This window comes from Coturnix japonica, chromosome 9 (genome assembly GCF_054131305.1).
Source record: "Coturnix japonica strain WE chromosome 9, WE-NBRP24, whole genome shotgun sequence".
Lineage (NCBI taxonomy): Eukaryota > Metazoa > Chordata > Aves > Galliformes > Phasianidae > Coturnix > Coturnix japonica.
Window position 1 is genome coordinate 7554517 of NC_140671.1, and position 18677 is coordinate 7573193.

Sequence of the window (18677 nt, forward strand, 5' to 3'; positions counted from 1 at the left end):
GATTTCGGAAGCACCGCCCGTCTCTCGCAGCGTTCCAAGAGTTGGCCAGGGCTCAAAGCTCCTGGAGCGCCTGGATGCAGGGAGGGATGCGGAGAGGGATCCGCTCCTTTCTTTGTCTTCTGCAGCGAGGATCCCCACGGCAGAACACACCCTGAGAAGGGAGGAGCGACCTCCGAGACGCGGTGGGGGCCGGCGGAGCGCCGATAGCCCCGAACCGGGGGGGAGCTGGGAGGAGCCATTCGGGCGGAGCAGCGCCGACCCCCGCCCGTCCCTCTCGGCGCCTCCCCCTGTTCGGAGCTCGGAGCCCTCCCGGCCCGGAGCGGCGCGGCCATGGGCTCCCGGCTGAGCCGGCAGAGCAGCCTGGAGGAGGAAAGCTCCGGAGCCGAGGAACCCTCCGGCCGGACCGACTTCCACCTGTCGTCGCTGTTGCTCCACCCGCAGAAGCTGCCCGGGGTGCTGCGGAAAGCCTCGCCCGCTCCGTACGTGCGAAGGGTGGGGTGGCTGCGGGAGATCCAGGCCACCATCCGCGAACACAAGCGGGAGCACGCCGTGCACATCCTCAGGCTGCTCAGGAAGGTAAACACCGCGGGCGGGGCGGGCCGCCTTCGGGCAACAAAGGGACCGGGGCGGTGCGGGGCCGATCCCGGCTCTTTGTGCCACCGTTCGGGCTGGGGACACCACCCGTACTGGGGACACCACCCGTACTTCGCTGCCACCTCCCCCGTCTCCGCCTGGGGATTGAGACTATGGAGCACGGCGGGCAGGTAAAGCGGTGCCCAAGCCGTCCCAATCCTCAACCCCGGTGTTAGCCCCCGGTGCGCTGCTCCCCAGGGAGAAGCCTCCTCCCGCAGTCCAGCTGGGTGCAGCCCGGCTGTAGGGCTCTGTCTGCCACTGTGCAGGCACAGAAGAGCCCCACCGTGCAGACAGCCCGTGGCCAAAGGGATGCAGAGCCCCACTGCTGGAACAGAGCATCTCCATCGCTCTGTCACTTCCCAGGCAAACTCACCTCCCAGAACTGCAGGATGCTGAAATAAACAGCACAGGGGACAAACGCTCTCTCTGATTTGGCATAAATCAGTTTATCGTGTCCCTTCATTAGATAATGACCCACTTCATCGTGGGAATGCACCCAGTTGCCTCCATAGCAGCCAGCAGCCTTTGGGTGTGAGCTTCAGTGCAGGACCAGGCTCTCAGGGATGCTGTACAGCTGCAGTAATGTCTGCTCTGAGTCCTGGGCTCTGCAGCACACCTCAGGGTGTCCAACACCCCCAGCTACTAGCAAGCTGCACTTTTTGGAATAAGCATTTATGGGACCTGAAATTCCCTTTCTGCTTTCCATGCCTACCACCTTAGAGTTCACATGAGGAATGTATGGTAGATAAGGGCTGAGTAAGATCTCAAAGGCAGTTAAGGAGAAGTTGGTGGTTGCCTCTTTTTCTTCCCAGCTGTGGCAGTCTAACATGAACTGACTTCTGTAGGTTTTGCCAGAGGCCAGAACCTCAAAAAGTCATTTTCTATAGTGCTTATCACTTCTCCTTTAGGCTGAAGCACTAAAATCCTTCCCAGACCTCGAGTCTCCACAAATCCCATCTGTGAGCAGTGGGGTTTGGATGCTGAGTCACAGGGCCATCAGGGTCATTGCTGAGCCCTCTTTCCCATGCACCCAGAATTACCACATGCTGAGCACTCTTCTCCTGCTCCCTGCCCTCTCAGTTCCCCTTGTCCCCATCTCTGTCTACCCATCTGAAAACAGTGACCCTCTGTTCATCTGCTGACAGCACCACAGCAGGACACACATCCTGTAGCCCCAACACAGTCTTCCTCCACAAAATGAGATGGGAACCCATCCAGCACCCCCACAACGCCTCCAGTTCTTTGTGTGCTCAAAAGCCTCCAAAACAGAGGGCTGCTAATGTGCATGGTACCTTCCAATGGCTGAACACAGCTGTCAGCCATGCTGGGCGCAGATAATCACAACCAATTCTCACAAGTCCAATGCTTCAGAGCACCACGATCAGCATCTTTCATCATTCACAACATTACATCAGCTCTTCAGCTAAGCTCAGCCCTTCGCTCAGTCCCCAGCGCATCCCTCCTCACACAGACTGCTTACCTGAGCAGTATCTCTCTCAGGAGTTGCTGGTTAACACATCCCAGGCAACGGTCTGTTTGTTACCTGTAGCAAAAGAGAGAGACCTCATTCACTCCAGTAGACAGTGAGGATATTGAACACCATACATAATCACTGAGCCTCAGAACAGCAGCGTTGGCACCCCCTTCCCCAGAGACAGCAGAGCAACATGAGCCAGAACTGCAGCCCCTGTAAACAAGGGGATGCACTCAGGCACAATGGGGGATGTGGACTCCTAGGAGTGCCTCCTGCCATTGCCAGACCTCATCCAGCCCTGCTAATTCACCCTTCACGCTGTCTCTGTATCCACCAGCACTTCTCAGCTCGTGGCCTGCAGGCCCCAAGGGGTGGTAGATTGCTCCCAAGACATCAAGACAGTGTAATTAAAGGGAGAAGCAGTAAGCAGATGTACTGGACAGGGATGTGAGGTTCCAGTATTTTAAAAGGCAGCACGCTGATAACAACTGCAAACAGTGGGAATGCACTCATGCACACTTGTTTTGCAGAGCAGCACTGTGATGGCTCCATTGCACGTGTCCATACCAGCCTCAGAAATAAGAAATACCCATTTGCTAGAGAAAGACATATTTCTGCTGAGTGGGCATCAGTCAAACAGTAGTAAAAAGTACAACTAGATTTCCCGGTGCTGAGACATCAGCAACCAAGTGTCCAATAATAAGAGCACTGTGCCAACAGAATGGCCCAGATCCATAATGCTCTGTCTGCTCACCACATTGCCTGGATGGGCAGTACTGCATTTTCCAAAGAACAGAGAAGGATGGAAAAAATAAAAGGAGGCAGTAAGGGAAGAATACAACTAAGAACTAGAAAACGCCCTGTACTAAGAATTTATAGATTATAAATGCAAAGTGAATGATTCCATCTATATTACCTTTTAAACCTTTGAAGGCAGTCTTATAACGGGAATGCAGATTCAACTTAACAGCATAGCTCCAAATGGGGGAGTTTAATTACCGGTCTGACATCCACTGCTGCAGGCTCAGCCGTGCCACCCTCTTAGCAGCTTCCCTCATCTATCCATGCTACACTGTGTGGGAGGCTCCATTTCCCCAAAGCCTTACGGTTAAGGGAGATGTTGGCATGATGCCTTGGCCCACATCCAGCTGTCTCTGTCCTTCAGGATTCATCCACTGCTCAAGCTCCTTGGTTGTTTGCTCTGTGCATGTGGTGGTGGGGATGTAAAGCATTTGATTTATTCTTGCTTTCTCCATCACATCTGTAGCCAGGATTTTTGTCTCCCATTCTGCTCTCCACTCAATTTGATCTGAGCATACATAGAGAAGGGACAGTAGCTACAGCAGCAGCTTTGCTTGCTGCTTGGGGTTAAGATCCAGCACCTCTGCTAACAGCAGCTCTGTCCCTGCTGGTTCTGCATGTACACACTCCCAGCTTTCTCTCTAAGAGTTCTTAGTGCATCTTTCCCTGAAGAACACATCTTTCCCTTGAAGCACACATTCAGTGGAGCAGTGTGAACATATGGGACACTCATTTGCTTATTCATTTCTCCTGGCAGCAGCATGCAGAATGGATAGAGGACTTGTTTGCTCCTTCAGCTTGAGCCTTCCTCAACAACCGAATCCAACTCAGCACCATCCCAGCCTTGTTCTACTTTTTTGTTGCTGGGGTATTTTTCTACCCTTGGAGTATTGCCATGTGAGTACCGTGATCCTTCTTCCCAAGATGCTCAGCTGCATGTCTGGTTTTTTTTCTGTAGGACCTGGGTCTGGAAGGAACATTCCTCAATGAAGTCCTCTACAAAAATGCAACATTCCTCAACTTGGTGGATCCCATCTCCCACGACCTACTGATGAGCCTTGCTAGAGACCTGCAGTGTCCCAAAAAGGTGAATCCTCCCCTTTAGCTCAGTCCACTTTACAACATGGCACTGATGCAGAATGAGCTCAAATGAGGAGGTGAATCATGCTGGGTGTTCCTCCAGAGCTATCTAACACGCATGCTTGGAGTGGTAGAGAATGTATCTGTAGAAAACAGTTAGAAGAACCTCGGAACATGATTGCAATTGGGGGATAGGGAGGTTACAGGCACAAAAGTCAGGGATTCACTCATCTTGCCAACAGAAGACTTGGTTGTGAGGACACTTGCCAGATAAATATATGATGGGGAAGGCAACTTTGCCATATACAATAGCATACCCCAACGCTAGCTTATGGGAGTGGGGAAGAGGTGTTTATGGGGCTACAGAGATCTGCGTACCTCTGCCCAAGCTGGTGACTCTGAGAGAAGGACAAGAGCCCCTCTCTAAGGCTTTATCGCATGAGAGCACCCTAATCCAGTACTACATTCCAGAGCAACACAAGCACATATGGCTGTTACCTTTTCTCACTCATTGGGCTCAGCAAGTGTCATGTTTGCTTTATAGACAGGGCAACAGAGTGAACTTATGCAAAGATAGGTATTAAGCACACACAGCTCAGAGCAGGCAGTGGTGCCCTGGGGAGCATGCTGAAAGCCTGGTGCAAATTAGCAGCATTCTAATCCTCATCACAGCTGTAAGACAACCTGAAAAATCTCTTCAAGGGTAATTATTATCCAAACATAAGCATCTAAAATTACCTCTCAACCAAATTTCATATGGTCCCATCTTCTGGTTGTTTTAACAGTCAGTCTTTCCCCTCTCACTGTGCAGTGGAAGTGACACAAGGGGACACTACCCTTCCAACAGACAACACACTGATTTTTGTGCACCTGCATACACCCCTCTCCTCTACCTCCATGCCTTACATGAACGTATACTTAAATGAAATGCCATGTCTACCATTGTGTAGATAAGATTTCCCCCACAAGAGATTATTTTTGGGGGGGAGGTTGGAAAACCCCAGCAAACCACATCTTCCCCTCTGACCCCAGCTGAGCAGCCAGCAGCTGTAACAGCCTTGCAAATAGCTGAGTGCAATGTAATTCCAGCATGGAATTACATCAGCGAGGACACGGAAAGAACACGAGGGTAATTCTCAACAGTGAGCCACCAAACACTCACAGGGCACCATGCCAGCATGCCATGAAGCCTGGTGTGCACGTGCTGTTGTAAGTGGCATCAAGGTACCAGCACCCATTTAGCCAATGCAGCAGCATTCTGGAATGGGCATCAAACACCAGCCTCTTTGGGTCTCCAAGTGAGCTGTGATGGATCAAGAGGTGCTCTGCTGAGCACAGGCTGGGATTCCTCCTAATTTGGCACAGAAAAGCAGCCATGTGCTGGCAGTACATCCAGGGGATGCTCAGCTGATTCAGGGACTGCTTAAGAGTCACCATACAGCTGCTGGCCCACAGTATGGCTCTTTAACTGCTTGCAATAAAGAATAAATTAGCCTATGTTTTGACAGCTTTACTATGTGTTTACCTATCAAATTCCTAAATGCAAACGTTGTGCCATGGCTGGAGGGATGAGGAATAGGAATGCAGGTGTCTGTATAACAGAGGAGGCAGAAATCCCAACCTTCAGCAGCTGCCATTTGTCATTCTGCTTCACCAGGTGAAGAGAGATGCTTTCGAAGTCACAGAAGTTCCACTTCCTGGAAGCGTGGTGTTCTTTCTTGTTCCTGGCACCCCAGAAGGGCATGCTGTGCTGCAGAAACATCTCCAGCCTTTTTGCTATTCCCCTTTCATCCTCTTTTCCATCTTTTCTTGTGTACAGTCCCATGTTCCACTGTCACCCAGTCCCTTTCCCACTCCTCACCCTGCAGCAGCACACAGAGCCTAAACTACCCCTTTGCTTGCAGGAATACGACCCCTGGAAGTCCTCAGACAGGATCTGCAGGCAGCTGATCTACCACCTGACCCCACACTCCAAATGGCACCGGCATGGCATGCCCCGCAGGAAGTCCCAAGTGTGGTAAGTTCTTCAGTCTCTTCCAAGTGCATCAAAATTAGTCCTGCTGTCACAGTGGAAAGGTAGCACAGACAACAGTGCTTGCAAAGTATGCAGCCCCACAAGCACCTTAAGCTGGCAGCCCTACAGATACAGCTGCAAGGTGTTGTATAAGGCAGAATAATTTGAATATGTAACAGCAGCACTTTCTTATTGAAAAACAGGAGAGGAACTGGTTTATAGTTCATGGCAAAAGGTACCTGCAGAGTTGGCATCTTTGGCTGCTGCTGGTAACAGCAAAGCAAGGAATTGCTGTTTCACTTGAAGATATCAGAGCCGCATTCTATCTAGCCAGGCTGTTTTAAACTGATCTGTATTCTCTGCTTCCTGCCATCTGCTATGGAGCATTTTACTCTGATCTCTGTCTGAACTCTTGCCCCTGGCTTGTACCTTTTTGCCTACCTACCTTTCAAGGTCCTGTAAGAAGCACATGTGTAGCAGCAAGACTTCTGAAGGCATTTCTAATATCCAGTGGAAATCTGGGATTGTTCAGAGGAATCAGTGCATGGAAAACACATTCCCTTGCCTTTGTGATCCCCCAGCCTTGGGCTTCCAAGGATCTGATACAGAATTCAATTCATCCCTTCTGAAATGCAATTTCCACTTTCTGGCAATGTGACAAATGGGTCCAGAAGACAATTAGTGAGTCCAAGCACACAGCAGAGAGCATCTGCCTGGTTTTAATTACACTTGGGCTGCTGCAGAGATGTAGCGTGGGAGATGGAAAGGACCCACTGTACTCGAGCAGGATCATACATCAGGTGTTCCCATGGGATCAAGCAGCAAACTAGTAGACAGGATCTGACTATAAGTCATATCCCCATCTACTCTCCGTGGAATCCAACCCCTTCAAGTAAGTACAAACCTGAGCTACCCATGAATTGATGAAGTAGAAAGAACAAGATAAATGCCTTCAGGCGCTCCTATTTCAATACACAGTGATTCCAGGATAACTGGAACTGCAAATTCTGCTAAGGACCAATCACACTTCCATCATGTAGGAACAGTCTTATTTTAGTCATACATAGAGCCCAAGCAGATCCCTCAAAGACTGCTAGCGAGACATCCTATGAGAGCTTTCAGACAAGCACATCCTTCTGATGTCCTTAACCACAAACCTGCTCCCCCACTAAACCCATATGTTCTACCTGCTTCTGTTACCACCTTTAACACTGATGTTTTTGACCCAGGGCTGTGACCACAGCAAAAGTGCAATGAATCTCTTAGGGAGAGAACACAGCAGGTTGCTGTCTGTCCTCAGTGCCTTCCCTGCAGAGCCATTCCTCTGAAGTGACTGTACAACAGGCCCTTGCCCTGCTTCTAGAAGTGAAATCAGGCTGCCACAAGTTGCCATCAGAGCAGCTTTTACCAGCTGAACCCCAGGCCAGAAGCAGAGTCCATAGAGAAACATGGAAGAAGGAATCTTACAGCCCAGACCATCTCTGGTTTCTCTGATTAAATTGTCACAGATGATGAGTGGTCCCCTCCTGCATCCAAGCTAGTGGGTTCTTTACAAGTTAGCAGTGTCTCAGCTGTGCATGCACCTGAAGAATCTATTTCAGCTGCTCAGGTGATAGTCAGGTTTGCTGTGCTGAAAGCAAAGGACTCCGTTCTCCTTTCCTGACATATCTATCTTGAGTCTGTATCTCCCAGCTGACATCCCGTGTCTCACCTGATGGTGCTGCTCGGGCAGGCTGCCTGAGCAAACACCAAGGCTTGAATCTTGAAGGATTCACTGAGGGTTTTCAAGTAAGAAGCCTACAAGCAGGAGGATAACCAGCATGACCTTACTACACAGTTATCAGCCTCTTTCATCCTAATGGAACTTCAGTTACAGTACTGTTTTGCAGTTCTATAGTTTAGGTCATTAAGGATGACTAATCATATTCCAAGGTACTGTACAACTCCAGCTTCTCTTCCATAAGCTGGTGTTTACAGTGTAAAGAGAAACAGGTTAAGAATTGCTTCTCAATGTGAACATTGGGTTATTTAGGTTACCAAGAACCCTTCCTGCAGCACTTTGACAGATACAGGTTTTTGAGACACAGCTGTTTTTGTCAGATCTCAAAGCTCCTGTAGCTCAGCACTGCAGAACTGTACATTTTCCTCCAGAACAGAGCTGGACCCAGAAGGTATATTACCTTTCATGAGCAAAGCCACAGCAGACAGCAGTTCAGAGTGGAAAGGGTATCAGCTGAATGCAGCCTTTGTCTGAAAGGCTGCACTGTAGTCTAGTAGTGCCATCAAGAAGCTATAGATGATGACTGAGCTGTCTTGGCACAGCTGGGCTGGGGAACCTTCCACATCTTCCACTTACACTGCACCCAGCGCTGCCTCTCTTTGGTGCAATGGATCAAACCTGAACACATAAAACATGCAGGCAGAAAACAGAGTAATCTTCACAAGCAGAGTGTTCCTGGTGCAGAAAAAACAGCCCCAGTTTCCCACCCAGTAACCTTATCTGGAAGAATAAAGGCATTTGTGTGTATGGAGTTAGTTACTCTCAGTTGCACGCATCCAGGTTTTTCACAAGTCACACTTACGGGCTTAATTCATCTGCCTGAGTGAATTGCATTTTGTAACATCTTGGTTAATCTAAAGCTGGGTGGGGAACTGAGTGTTCCTTCTATGCTCATTGCTCCATTTCTCATCTATTGATGTGCACTGCCCAGACACTGCAGCATTAGATGCACTTTAAAAATGCAATGAAAGCACTTGTGTCTGGAAGACTGAAGGGAAGCATCTCTAAAGGGCTTCAGGTCTTTTTTATTTCTTCTTGAAAGCATCCATCAGGGCCATAAATGACAGCTCTGGCAGACTAGATCTTAGCCTTCACATGGCACAAGATGAATATTAAGTAGAGCTCCCATTTCTCCTTTATGCAACAGAGGAAATATTCATGATTGTTCTGCTTTTGAGTTAGGAAGTCAAGTTAGAGAACACCAGTCAGTTAACTAAAGCCACATGGTAAGAGTCATATGCAAGTACAAGAACAGCTAGGGCTGGGTTCATCTTGCTTAGTGCTTTTGAGGCTTCTCTCATCTCACCAGAAGCAGCTGAAGCCAGCTTTTCAAAGCAGCACCCGGTGCCACAAGGAAGCAAAGGCAAGCAGATTATGCTAAGTAGGCAATTAAAAAGCCCAGAGCTCATCCCCTGAATCGCTGGCAGAGGAGCCATACAGACAAGCCTGCCATTAGGCTCTGTGCAAGGAGGAACATTCAAGATATACTCGACTCATGGCTAATGAACCACCTCTGGCAATGCCTGTTAATGAAGGAGGGGATACACAGCGGTGGGAGCACTAAGAAAACTTTGAATATAAGATTCTGGAGGCAAATTAAAGAAAAGTAAGAGGCATAGAAGGAGAAAGCTGGTAACTCCCCAGTGATACAGACAGGGACTATTAGGCATCCCTCATTACTGAATCCTGTTCAGCTCTTACCACTTCCTCCCAGCCTCTGCTTCCCTTAGCATGGGGACAGGGCAAAGACGCTGCATTTCCAGGATGCTGAACAAGCTCCTTCAAACCCTACAACACAACAGGATGCCAAGCACTGCTGGGTCTGCCACCAGTCTCACCAGAGCAACAAGCAGGAGCTGTCACAGCCTCCAAAGAGTTTAGCTGATGAGGAAGAAGTTGAATGGCATTGATCTCTTAAGAACAAATGGAGGGCATGCATTGTTCCTCACAGCCTGCATGGAGCTGTGTGCAGCATGCAGTAGGGTGAGGCTACAGATCACCCTTGCTTCTTGCTCACATTGCATTCTCACTTGAAGCTGATCCTCTAGCAACACGGAAAGCATTTCCTCCCTAAACTTACTGCCGAGTACAAACACCATCTGCTTCCCTGCATCCAGGGTCTAGACCTTTGCTGGATGCAAACCCATACAATTATCGATGTGCACACAGCACCAGCTGCAGCAGCACAAGGACAATCCAGCCTCCAGCACTTTGCAGCCCTCCACCTACAAGTCCCATGGGCATCCAGAGCACTAAATAGCTGTTTTGTCTCACACAAAGAAAAAAGCATTTTCAATTGAAGCTATCTTTAAGCCTATTTTCATGCAGAAATTAAAGGATATTAGATAATCCTCTTTCCTAGAAATAAGCCTGGCATTTTACCAGCTGTCCAAACGTCTTATCACACCTCTTATGGTCCACAGAGGAGTGGTTTGGGTCATGTAAAGTGTAGATATTTGGAAAGCAATGCATAAGGCTGTTTGGAACCCTTAGGTCTGCAAGTTATTCCACACTGTTACAGCTTTCTTCTCTGAGAACTCATTAAATACATGCCTGCAGATATAGCCTCAGCCTCTCACAGTGAATTCCCTCCAAAAGCACAAGAACATAAAGAAACAGCCAGAACAAAGTGCTGCCAAACCCAGAGAGCAGGAATTGGGCTATAGAATAGACAAGACAACCCACAAGGTCATTTCCACCTCATGCCCCTTCATGGAAATGCAGCAGCGTTAAATGAGTCCACGAAGGGTCAATGAATGCACTAATGCATAGTTATTAATTTGCGCTATCACATATTAATAGAGATTATTATGAGCTGAAGCTTCTGAAATGCCACAAACTGCACACACAAAGCAAAGCATTAAGGGCAGCATCACATCCTCCCCAGAACAGCAGAAGGACCCAGAAATACTCTGGTATTTGTGTAAAAGTTTGCAGAGACATTCTCACCTGCCATGGCAGCTCCTGTGGTGCTCCAACCTTCTCCAAGGAAACTGCACACCCCCGTGTGCCTGTTGCTCCCAGGGACTGGCTGTGCTGTGGCTGTGCAGGATACACAGAGCCAGAAAGAAGGAGTGGGCACCTTCATACTGGTGGTTAGTTCTTACCCCAGCCTGTTCCCCCAGCCCCAGCAAGGCAGTTCTACACCCACTGAGCATATGAGTAACAACATTATTAGAGATTCTAGTAGAGCTCCAATATCCTTAAAGGTAGCTGCACCTGTAAGGACAGCAAAACAAATATCATTTATAATAAGGCAGTAAGCTCCTACATTACACCAACACACACTTCTACTCAGTCCCACAACACAGCCTCGTCACCCCCTACAGCTACTCACCTTCCACTCCTCACAGCACTCCTACAGACCCACAACCCACCTCAGAACCCCACATCCCACTCATTTTGAGACCCTGTATTACAACTTTGCTTGCCCTGCAGCCTACCTCCTCCTCTCTCTGCTTCCCTAGCAAACAGCAAGGGCCACAGGTGAAAGCAAGTCTCTCTAGATTGCACTCAGTGCCCTGCCCACCTCCCCACAGCTGAAGCCAGTCCTCAATGATTTGCTGAGCACAGAGAACCAAACCAGCAGCTACAGGTGAGGGATGCTGGGGCTCTTAAAGGAACGTGGTTTAACCAGTTCTTGAGAAGTTTAAGTGCAGAGAAAACACAGTAAAGTCCCTGTACACAACCTGCCCAGAGGCATGGTGCAAACTTCACACCTGTTTCCTAATCAATCTCTGCTCTCTTTTTGCAGAATGTTCACAATGAGCCCTACCCTGTTCTGTGTCATCTCTCTCTCTCCCTTTCCACCCTCAGCCTGAAGAACAGCCTGCAGAAGAAGGTGAGCCAGGGCTCCATGGATCTATCTGGGATCCCCCTGACCATGCGGGATGTGCACCGCATGGCGTACTACCTTCAGAACAACGGGGACCACCTCACCTCTGTGGACCTGAGCTTCACCGAGCTGAACGACGACATGGTGCGCCTGCTGCTGCCCTTCCTCTGGGCACTGCCCAAGCTCACCCACCTTTCGCTCAATGGCAACCGACTGACGCGAGCGACCATGAAGGAGCTGACTGACACCATGAAGGACATGAACAAGTTCCCTTGCTTGGCTTGGGTAGACCTCGGCAACAATGTGGATGTCTCGTCCATGCCACAGCCCTTGCTCGTGGGCCTGCGCAAGCGCCTCAGCCTGCAGACCACGCTGCCAACCATTTATGAGGCTCTCGACTGTGACCCAGAGATGCCTAGTGGGCAGGAGGGTGGCTGGCCGGAGGGCGAGGAAGCAGGGAGCACCCCACGGCATGCTGTCCTTCAACAAGGCTGTGAGAGGTGACTGGACAATGAGCCAGCTCTGGCACACTGAAGCTGCCCCACGGAGCAGTTCTGAATCCAAACATCAAGCAGAGGGCCAGCTTGACTGGCTTCCTTCAGCACTTCTCTCTCACCTTCCCTGACATCTCCCCCCAGTTTGCAGTGAGACAAAGCCCGTTATCCCCCAAAATGTGCTCCACTCCCTCCCCTCGCTGCCAAACCCATCGCCCACATTACAAAGAGAAACTTACAGCAAAGGAGGTCCCCAGGCTGGGCTTCACTGGAAGACCTGTCGGAGTCAACTATTTCTTCTGGCAGCCATTGGGTTGAGGGAAAGTGATGGGGGGGGGAACCTGTAACAGAAACAGGCTTGTAGTTTACTTCCTTTCCTTCTTTGCACCTTGGAAAGCTTGAGACCTGCAGTCTTGAGTGTGAAAGGAGGTACCCCAAGAGCCTAGCTGTTGTGGAGCTTCGTTGAAGGGCTCAGAGGCCAGAGCTGGAGCCCAGCAGTGTCTCCCTCTCGTGTCTGGCTTTTTGTTTTGCTTTTTATTTCCCCCCCCCCATTGTGTGTTTTGTATTAATGTCTGAACAAAGGGAATTGGTCAGAGACCATCGGATTGCATAGGCTGGAACAGACACATGGCTTGGAACTGCAGCATCAGGATATTTGCTGTGTGACTGGGGTGAAAGGGAGGGGAAGGAGGTATGTGTTGGTGGGAGCATGGGGGATGGGATGAGATGGGGTGGGAAGGCCAGGGGTTGAAAAGGGAGGGAAAATAGTCTTGTGGTTTAAAAGGACTGGTTCAAAAACCGTGGTTTTGTACACAACTTACAAGTGAAATAAGGAGAATCAGACAGCTAAGTGCTTTACCGACACTAGAGGAGCAATCAGTGATTGTGCCAGAGGTGGGCACTTCCTAAGCTTTGGCTCCTTATCGCATATCTCATAATGATATGAGCAGCTGCATTGTCATTTCCAATGCTGTCCGAAACCAAACCAGTGATGCAAGATTTCTAGTGTTTTCCACGTTGCTCACATTCTGTGTAAACTCAATAAACAGTTCTGTTGGACATGAGTGTGAAACACCATCGGGTCTGAGTATCTGTGTTGTTGCTGAGCCTGCAGCCCAGCCACTGCAACCTGGCTTTTGAAAGAATCTCTGTGAGTCTCAACACATAAAAGAAACTCTCATACACTGAGCCACACAAATCAGCATGAAACAGATGATTCTTACACACTCCTTGCTGACCTCTCAAGGTGTTGCAAGAGCAAACTGATGATACTGATTTATCGCCTTTGGATGAAGAGTGAGGGCAGTGGTTGGTATCAGTATCCGATCAACTGCCAAAAGCCTCATCATAGACTCATAAGGGTTAGAAAAGACCTCTAAGATCACCTAGTCCAACCATCAGCCCATCCCCACCATACCCACTAAATCAGTGCCAAAGGAAGAAAGATGAATTTACAGACACTGGCACAAGTATTACAACCTGAAGGAGTTGGCTGGTCTTAGTTGCTCATCACAGTAGAGATGGAAGAGAAAAGGCCCCAACAGAACCAGGACACAGTGCTTGGAACGAGGGTGGGGACCAGGTAGTGCTAACATAACCAGGCCCTTGTGTAACCCAAGGAGCTAAGGGAGCTTGTGCTCCCCTGCACAGTTCTCACCCTTAGATTTGTGGAGTAATTTCTATGGCAAAGACTGCATCGGGGGCCTAAGATTGTCTTGCAAAAGGCATAACAGAGTTTCTCAAGCGGCTTCTCCCTTTACTGGGAAAGGCTGTGCCACTTTCAGAGGTCACTGCCTCTTAGCACAATGAGAGGAAGAAACTGAGCTGTGACATCTCTTCCCTCCCCTGTTGTGGAAAAGATCATATTTAGTTTTTCTTCTTTTCCTTCCAAAATATCCTTCAGCAAAAATGAAAAGCATTTCAAATTGCAGCAGGATCTGCTTAAACCCTTACAGTCTGAGCAGAGCAGCAGTCTGTGCCAAGAAGAAAACTCAGGCATGGAGCATTTAAATGAAGGCTTAGTGCTGTCTGGTGAGTCAGTGGCATATCTAGAAAGAGGAAGCAAAGTGCTGAGCATTCCATCTCAGAGCACTGCCTGCAACGCTCTATATCAAGGTGTCTTCACAGCTTTTCCATCATAGAAGAACCCTTCAGAAACAACGCAGGACCCCCAGCACACAGCCCACCACTGACAGCTCTTCCTGCAGAGTCCCTGGCTCAGTCCCAACCACTTCCAGCCCTGCTGTAAGTAGCCTTTTGGGTCCGAGACACACTGAACAGCAGGATGGAGAGGAGACGTTCCTCCCTTTGCAAGGGAATTCTGTGCTATTGGCAGCTACATGAGCAAGAGATAAAGCATGGTTTGAAACAGACTGGTTAAACCAAGCAGCTGTGGGACTGGTGCTTATTCCTCCATATGCACTTGGTTGCTTTGCCATAGAAACTTCCCCACGGAGAACTGGCTGTGAATAAATACATGCAAATGCAAATTTTGAGGTCTTGGCTTAGGAAGCCAGCAGTGCCTCTTGGATCAGCTCTAATAGCTGTGGACAAATGCTCACAGCACATCCAGCTGTTCCCTGTCAGCTCCCAATGGCACTGACAGGTGGAGGACTCCAGGGAGCACAGCAGTGAGCATCCAGCTGGCCCAGAGTTGGGAAACACCCCAGTGCACCGCTATGGGGAGATATAAACCAGAGAGAAGAATGCAACACAACTGAGCCTTTCCTTGCACAGAATGTAAAAGCTCAGGGCTCTCAAAGAGGATTAAAGGGATGAGCTGCTGGTACAATTCTCCTCATTGCTACATACCCAGAGGGACCAGCTTTGTTGTGCTGCTAAACCAGGGTATGCTTGCCTTGCAGTGAGCCCATCCCTCCTTCCCTAGCTGGTCAACACCTTCCTCACTCCTTTATCCTTTATTTTATACCAGTACTGACTTCAAAACACAGAGTAATTACCTTAGAATGCTCCAGGTAGCGAGATGCTCAGCAGAGGGATCATTACAAGCCTCCTGCCTCCCTGTGACTCCATCTAGTAACTGTAATTGGTTTGTTGAGGTGAGGATGCAAACACAGCTGGAAACACCGTCTTGTCTGACCTATTTTTATTTCAAACACTTCAGAATTTGTCAAGGGCTTTCCTTCTCTCACTGACTAAGCTCTTCTTTTCAATCTATAATTCACTTCTCATATGAGTTATCAGACAGTAATGGAGTTTGCACTCTTTGAGAAGACTGACAGGCTCCTTAGTAGACTGTTGCTGACAACGTTACCAAAGTTCACACTGTTTCCTCTCATGAAAGCAAGCATAAGAGCATTCAGCATTTGGCTTTAGAAATAGATCATTCTGTCCACCACCAGACACCTGCACTTAGTGAGGATTATTCCTCCCTGTCCCTGAACCCAGGGCTCACGCACACACTGACCCACTGCAGAGAACAGGGTAGGTGTTTTGCTATTCTAATTTCAGCATCAGCACAGGGGTAGGGCTGGCTGTGTCTGAAAAAGAAGCAATGGAAACACTGAAAGCAAAGTAAGAAGTGAGAGCTGCCAGAACGCTCCCTGCACACAGCCCTAGCCAGAGGCTTCAGCACATCCTGAGACACAAATCTCAGTCTAGGGTTAGGATTAGACTTTGTGTATTTGCAGTCAAATTCTGACATGAAAAACTCTAATGAGCTCCCTAGAGCTTCACCCACTTACTTTGTGTCAAATGTGGCTTATTAACTAGAAAAAGTTCATAGCAAAAAGGCAAAACAAAGAGAGCTCATCCTAATGAATACCCAGAGAAAAGGAGAAAGCAGCATTTCCTTTACGTGCATTCACTCATGCTTTCCCCAAACCACAGAGCAGCAGCCAAGCTGTCCTCAAAAGCAAAAGGTGAGGGCAGCAGCCAAGATGATGCACTCCTCCCTGGCTCTGGAGGGACCTCTGAGGAGCAGCTTTTTACTGTGCTTTTCAAAGAGGTTTGATATTGGCTGATAACTGAGCTCTGTGAAGGGGGAAAAAAAACAAAAGCCAGCTGTAGAGCTATTTTAGAGATATTTGAGACTTAGAGCTTATTCAATTGTGAAGCAGAAAACAGCAATGCCTTTTTTAGTTACAGAAGAGTCAAAGTCTCCACAGTTCACTCTGTCCCTCAGGTGGATGAAGTCAGAGGGAAAAAAAACCAAAAACAAAACCCTATTCATCTTGCCTTCTACTTCAGATTTTAGAGGGCTGTAAAAACATCAGTGAGTAACTTAAAATGCCACCACATGAACTGATGAATTGTCACATTCTCAGCTGCACAGTGTGTCTCCTGAGGGCCAGCAGCACTGCCAGCCCCCCCAGATCTCCCCTCTCCTCAAAAAGCCCAAATACACAGCCCTGATGGCTCCAACTAGAAACCACAGATGTTTCCTTGCCTATTACAGATGTTAATTGCACTCAACATATTCAAAATAGGAAAACAGACCCAATGCACATTTCTGTTGCTGAGGACTGTTCTCTTCTGTCAGGTGGAGTGGAGAAAGAGGCTTCACCCCCCTGAAAACAGAACTAAGTCACTTGAAAATAGGGTTATGAATAAGGATAATCCTGTAATCATCATCTTTGTACCTGGACAAAGTAAGCTGCAAGGTGCTCTGAGCACAGTATCCAAGTATATTTGATCTGTGATTTATCTACCTTGCAAGGCAAGAAATATGGTTGTCTTGACAAGCAACTTACCTATAAACCTTCAGAATACAGGCAGAGGAACCTGAATATCCTGAGAAGTGTCAAATCCAACAAGCATTAGGAAGCAGCTTACAGTTCAACAGCAGACCGATGCAACAGTGTTCAGAGACCATCACTTCTGCATCAGGGTTCTGGAGATGCACCTTGTAGAGATAATCCAGCAGTCGGAGCATTCACTGAGCTTCCACAGATTGAAGATTCCACAGATTTGTCCCTGAGATCCAGGGAATCTGAACCTCTCTGTGGTTCTATCTCCATCTCCCCTTGTGAAATGCAAGGTGTCAATCTCTTTATTGCCAGTAACAGTTTTGCATAAAAATAGCACCAACCAAACAACAACAAAAACAGCATAACAACATGAAAGCCTGTGTGTGGTCAGGCACTTCACTGTGCCATGAAAAGCCGAAGGGCCACTTTCACAAACCACACCACCTCTCCATAGATTCAAGCATTCCCTTTGCCTCTCCTTGTAGCCCAGCACTGTTGATATTCATTCTAACTGCTCTGTTCCACTCTCTATCAACATCTTAGGCACTGTGGGATAAACTGTGAGCAGTTTTGCCACACAAGCAGTGGTTTGCTCTGGAGTGGACATAGTAACATCACTATACTGAACTGGAAACAGAGCAAACCCCCTACCAGAAAATAGATTTTCAGTCTCCAGGCAAAAAAACACCAACCAAACAACTAACAAAACCCTTCAACAACAGTGCTTTTTTCTGCTATTCTTTTCATTTCTCCCAGCATAACTACACATCTTCTGGATGCAGTGTGTTTCTTTGCCAGGGCTACAACACTCTCCCCTGAATTAATGATGCTGGAAGACCTCCACTTTTCATAGGCTCCTATTTGACAGTCTCTGCTGAGCAGCAGGGGACTGCACAATGTTTGCTTATGCAATGACTAGCCCCGTGCCAGGAATAATAGCCTAATAGGAACAACCGATTCACACACAAAACCCAAATACTTTTCCCATTAGAAGTCTAAATTAGGGGGAGTAAAAAAAAAAAACCACAAACTTCCTGGTCATATAGAACACTAGTCTCCACATGGAGTTAAATAATTCTAGTCTTTGAAGAACAGCTAGAATGAGTGGAGCAGGGCAGCATTTCCCTATTCATTTACCTCCACGGTGTTCTGGATGCTATAAGAAAACATTATTACAGGACCAGGTGAAAATGTGCAGAAGGACACACGTAAGGGATGAAAGCATCTGGTGAGTGAGGAAAAGTCACACAGTTCTGTGCAAAGCTACTTCTTCAAACGATTACCTTCTCCACTTGACTCTTCACCACTTAATTCTTTACTGCTGTTATCAGTGTTCTCAGTTTTTGTAAGGAGTACAACTTCAATTTTCATTTGGGAATAACAGGTGAACTTCAACCTGACAGCAGTGCAGCTTTTCTGACCCACTTAGTAGTTCAAAGCCATCTACACTGATTAAATCAAAGGGATAAATTCATGTCAAGGCCTCAGCTCAGTAGTCTCTATCCCCAGCATCCACCATCCCAGAGAAACAGATTACTTGAACTGCTGAAGAACAGGACTCTGTAGCACCTACTGAAGTGCACATACCTAGTTAGCCAAGTGTGAGGGAAGCACACAGTACCAAACCAAAATAACCTGGGTGACTATGAAGACAGCACTCGGGGCAGCACTGAAGAGAAAGGAAAATATGCTCAGTATTTTCATGCTAGAGTTCTTAAGAGCATCGTGCTGATGGAGTTTACACCAGAAGTTACATTCATCACATTTTATCCTTCCAGAGGGTTCTGGTTTGCCATATTTCATTAGCAATAGAGCCACCTAGTGGATGAAACATCATTTGTTAGTATGAAATATGGA

At 48.1% G+C, this 18677-nt stretch overlaps 2 protein-coding genes across 4 annotated transcripts in view; one reads left to right on the forward strand and one right to left on the reverse strand.

Moving 5' to 3' along the window:
• Positions 1–11302, reverse strand: part of GGT1 (gamma-glutamyltransferase 1) — a 41057-nt gene extending 29755 nt beyond the window's left edge. For 2 of the 3 annotated variants that reach the window (XM_085509505.1, XM_085509501.1), the window contains exons 1-3: positions 11226–11302; positions 10732–10824; positions 2114–2176 (exon numbers count right to left, since the gene is read on the reverse strand). The gene's annotated coding sequence lies outside the window, so the exon portion shown is untranslated. Of the gene's footprint in view, positions 1–2113; positions 2177–10731; positions 11004–11225 lie in introns of those variants that run through there. The other variant, XM_032447956.2, reaches the window with a different exon arrangement.
• LRRC75B (leucine rich repeat containing 75B) lies at positions 290–13188 on the forward strand. Its single transcript, XM_015878270.3, has 4 exons — positions 290–576; positions 3867–3995; positions 5893–6005; positions 11599–13188. The coding sequence occupies exons 1-4, from the start codon at positions 331–333 to the stop codon at positions 12119–12121; spliced, it is 1011 nt and encodes a 336-aa protein (XP_015733756.1). The 5' UTR covers positions 290–330; the 3' UTR covers positions 12122–13188.
• The last annotated feature ends 5489 nt before the right edge of the window (positions 13189–18677 follow it).

What these genes read in the sequence shown, in the direction of transcription:
- LRRC75B (XM_015878270.3), top strand. Translation starts at nt 331, where the DNA reads ATGGGCTCCCGGCTGAGCCGGCAGAGCAGCCTGGAGGAGGAAAGCTCC. An exon ending in TCCTCAGGCTGCTCAGGAAG is followed by an intron (nt 577 to 3,866) that starts GTAAACACCGCG and finishes TTTTTTCTGTAG; the next exon opens with GACCTGGGTCTGGAAGGAAC. An exon ending in ACCTGCAGTGTCCCAAAAAG is followed by an intron (nt 3,996 to 5,892) that starts GTGAATCCTCCC and finishes CTTTGCTTGCAG; the next exon opens with GAATACGACCCCTGGAAGTC.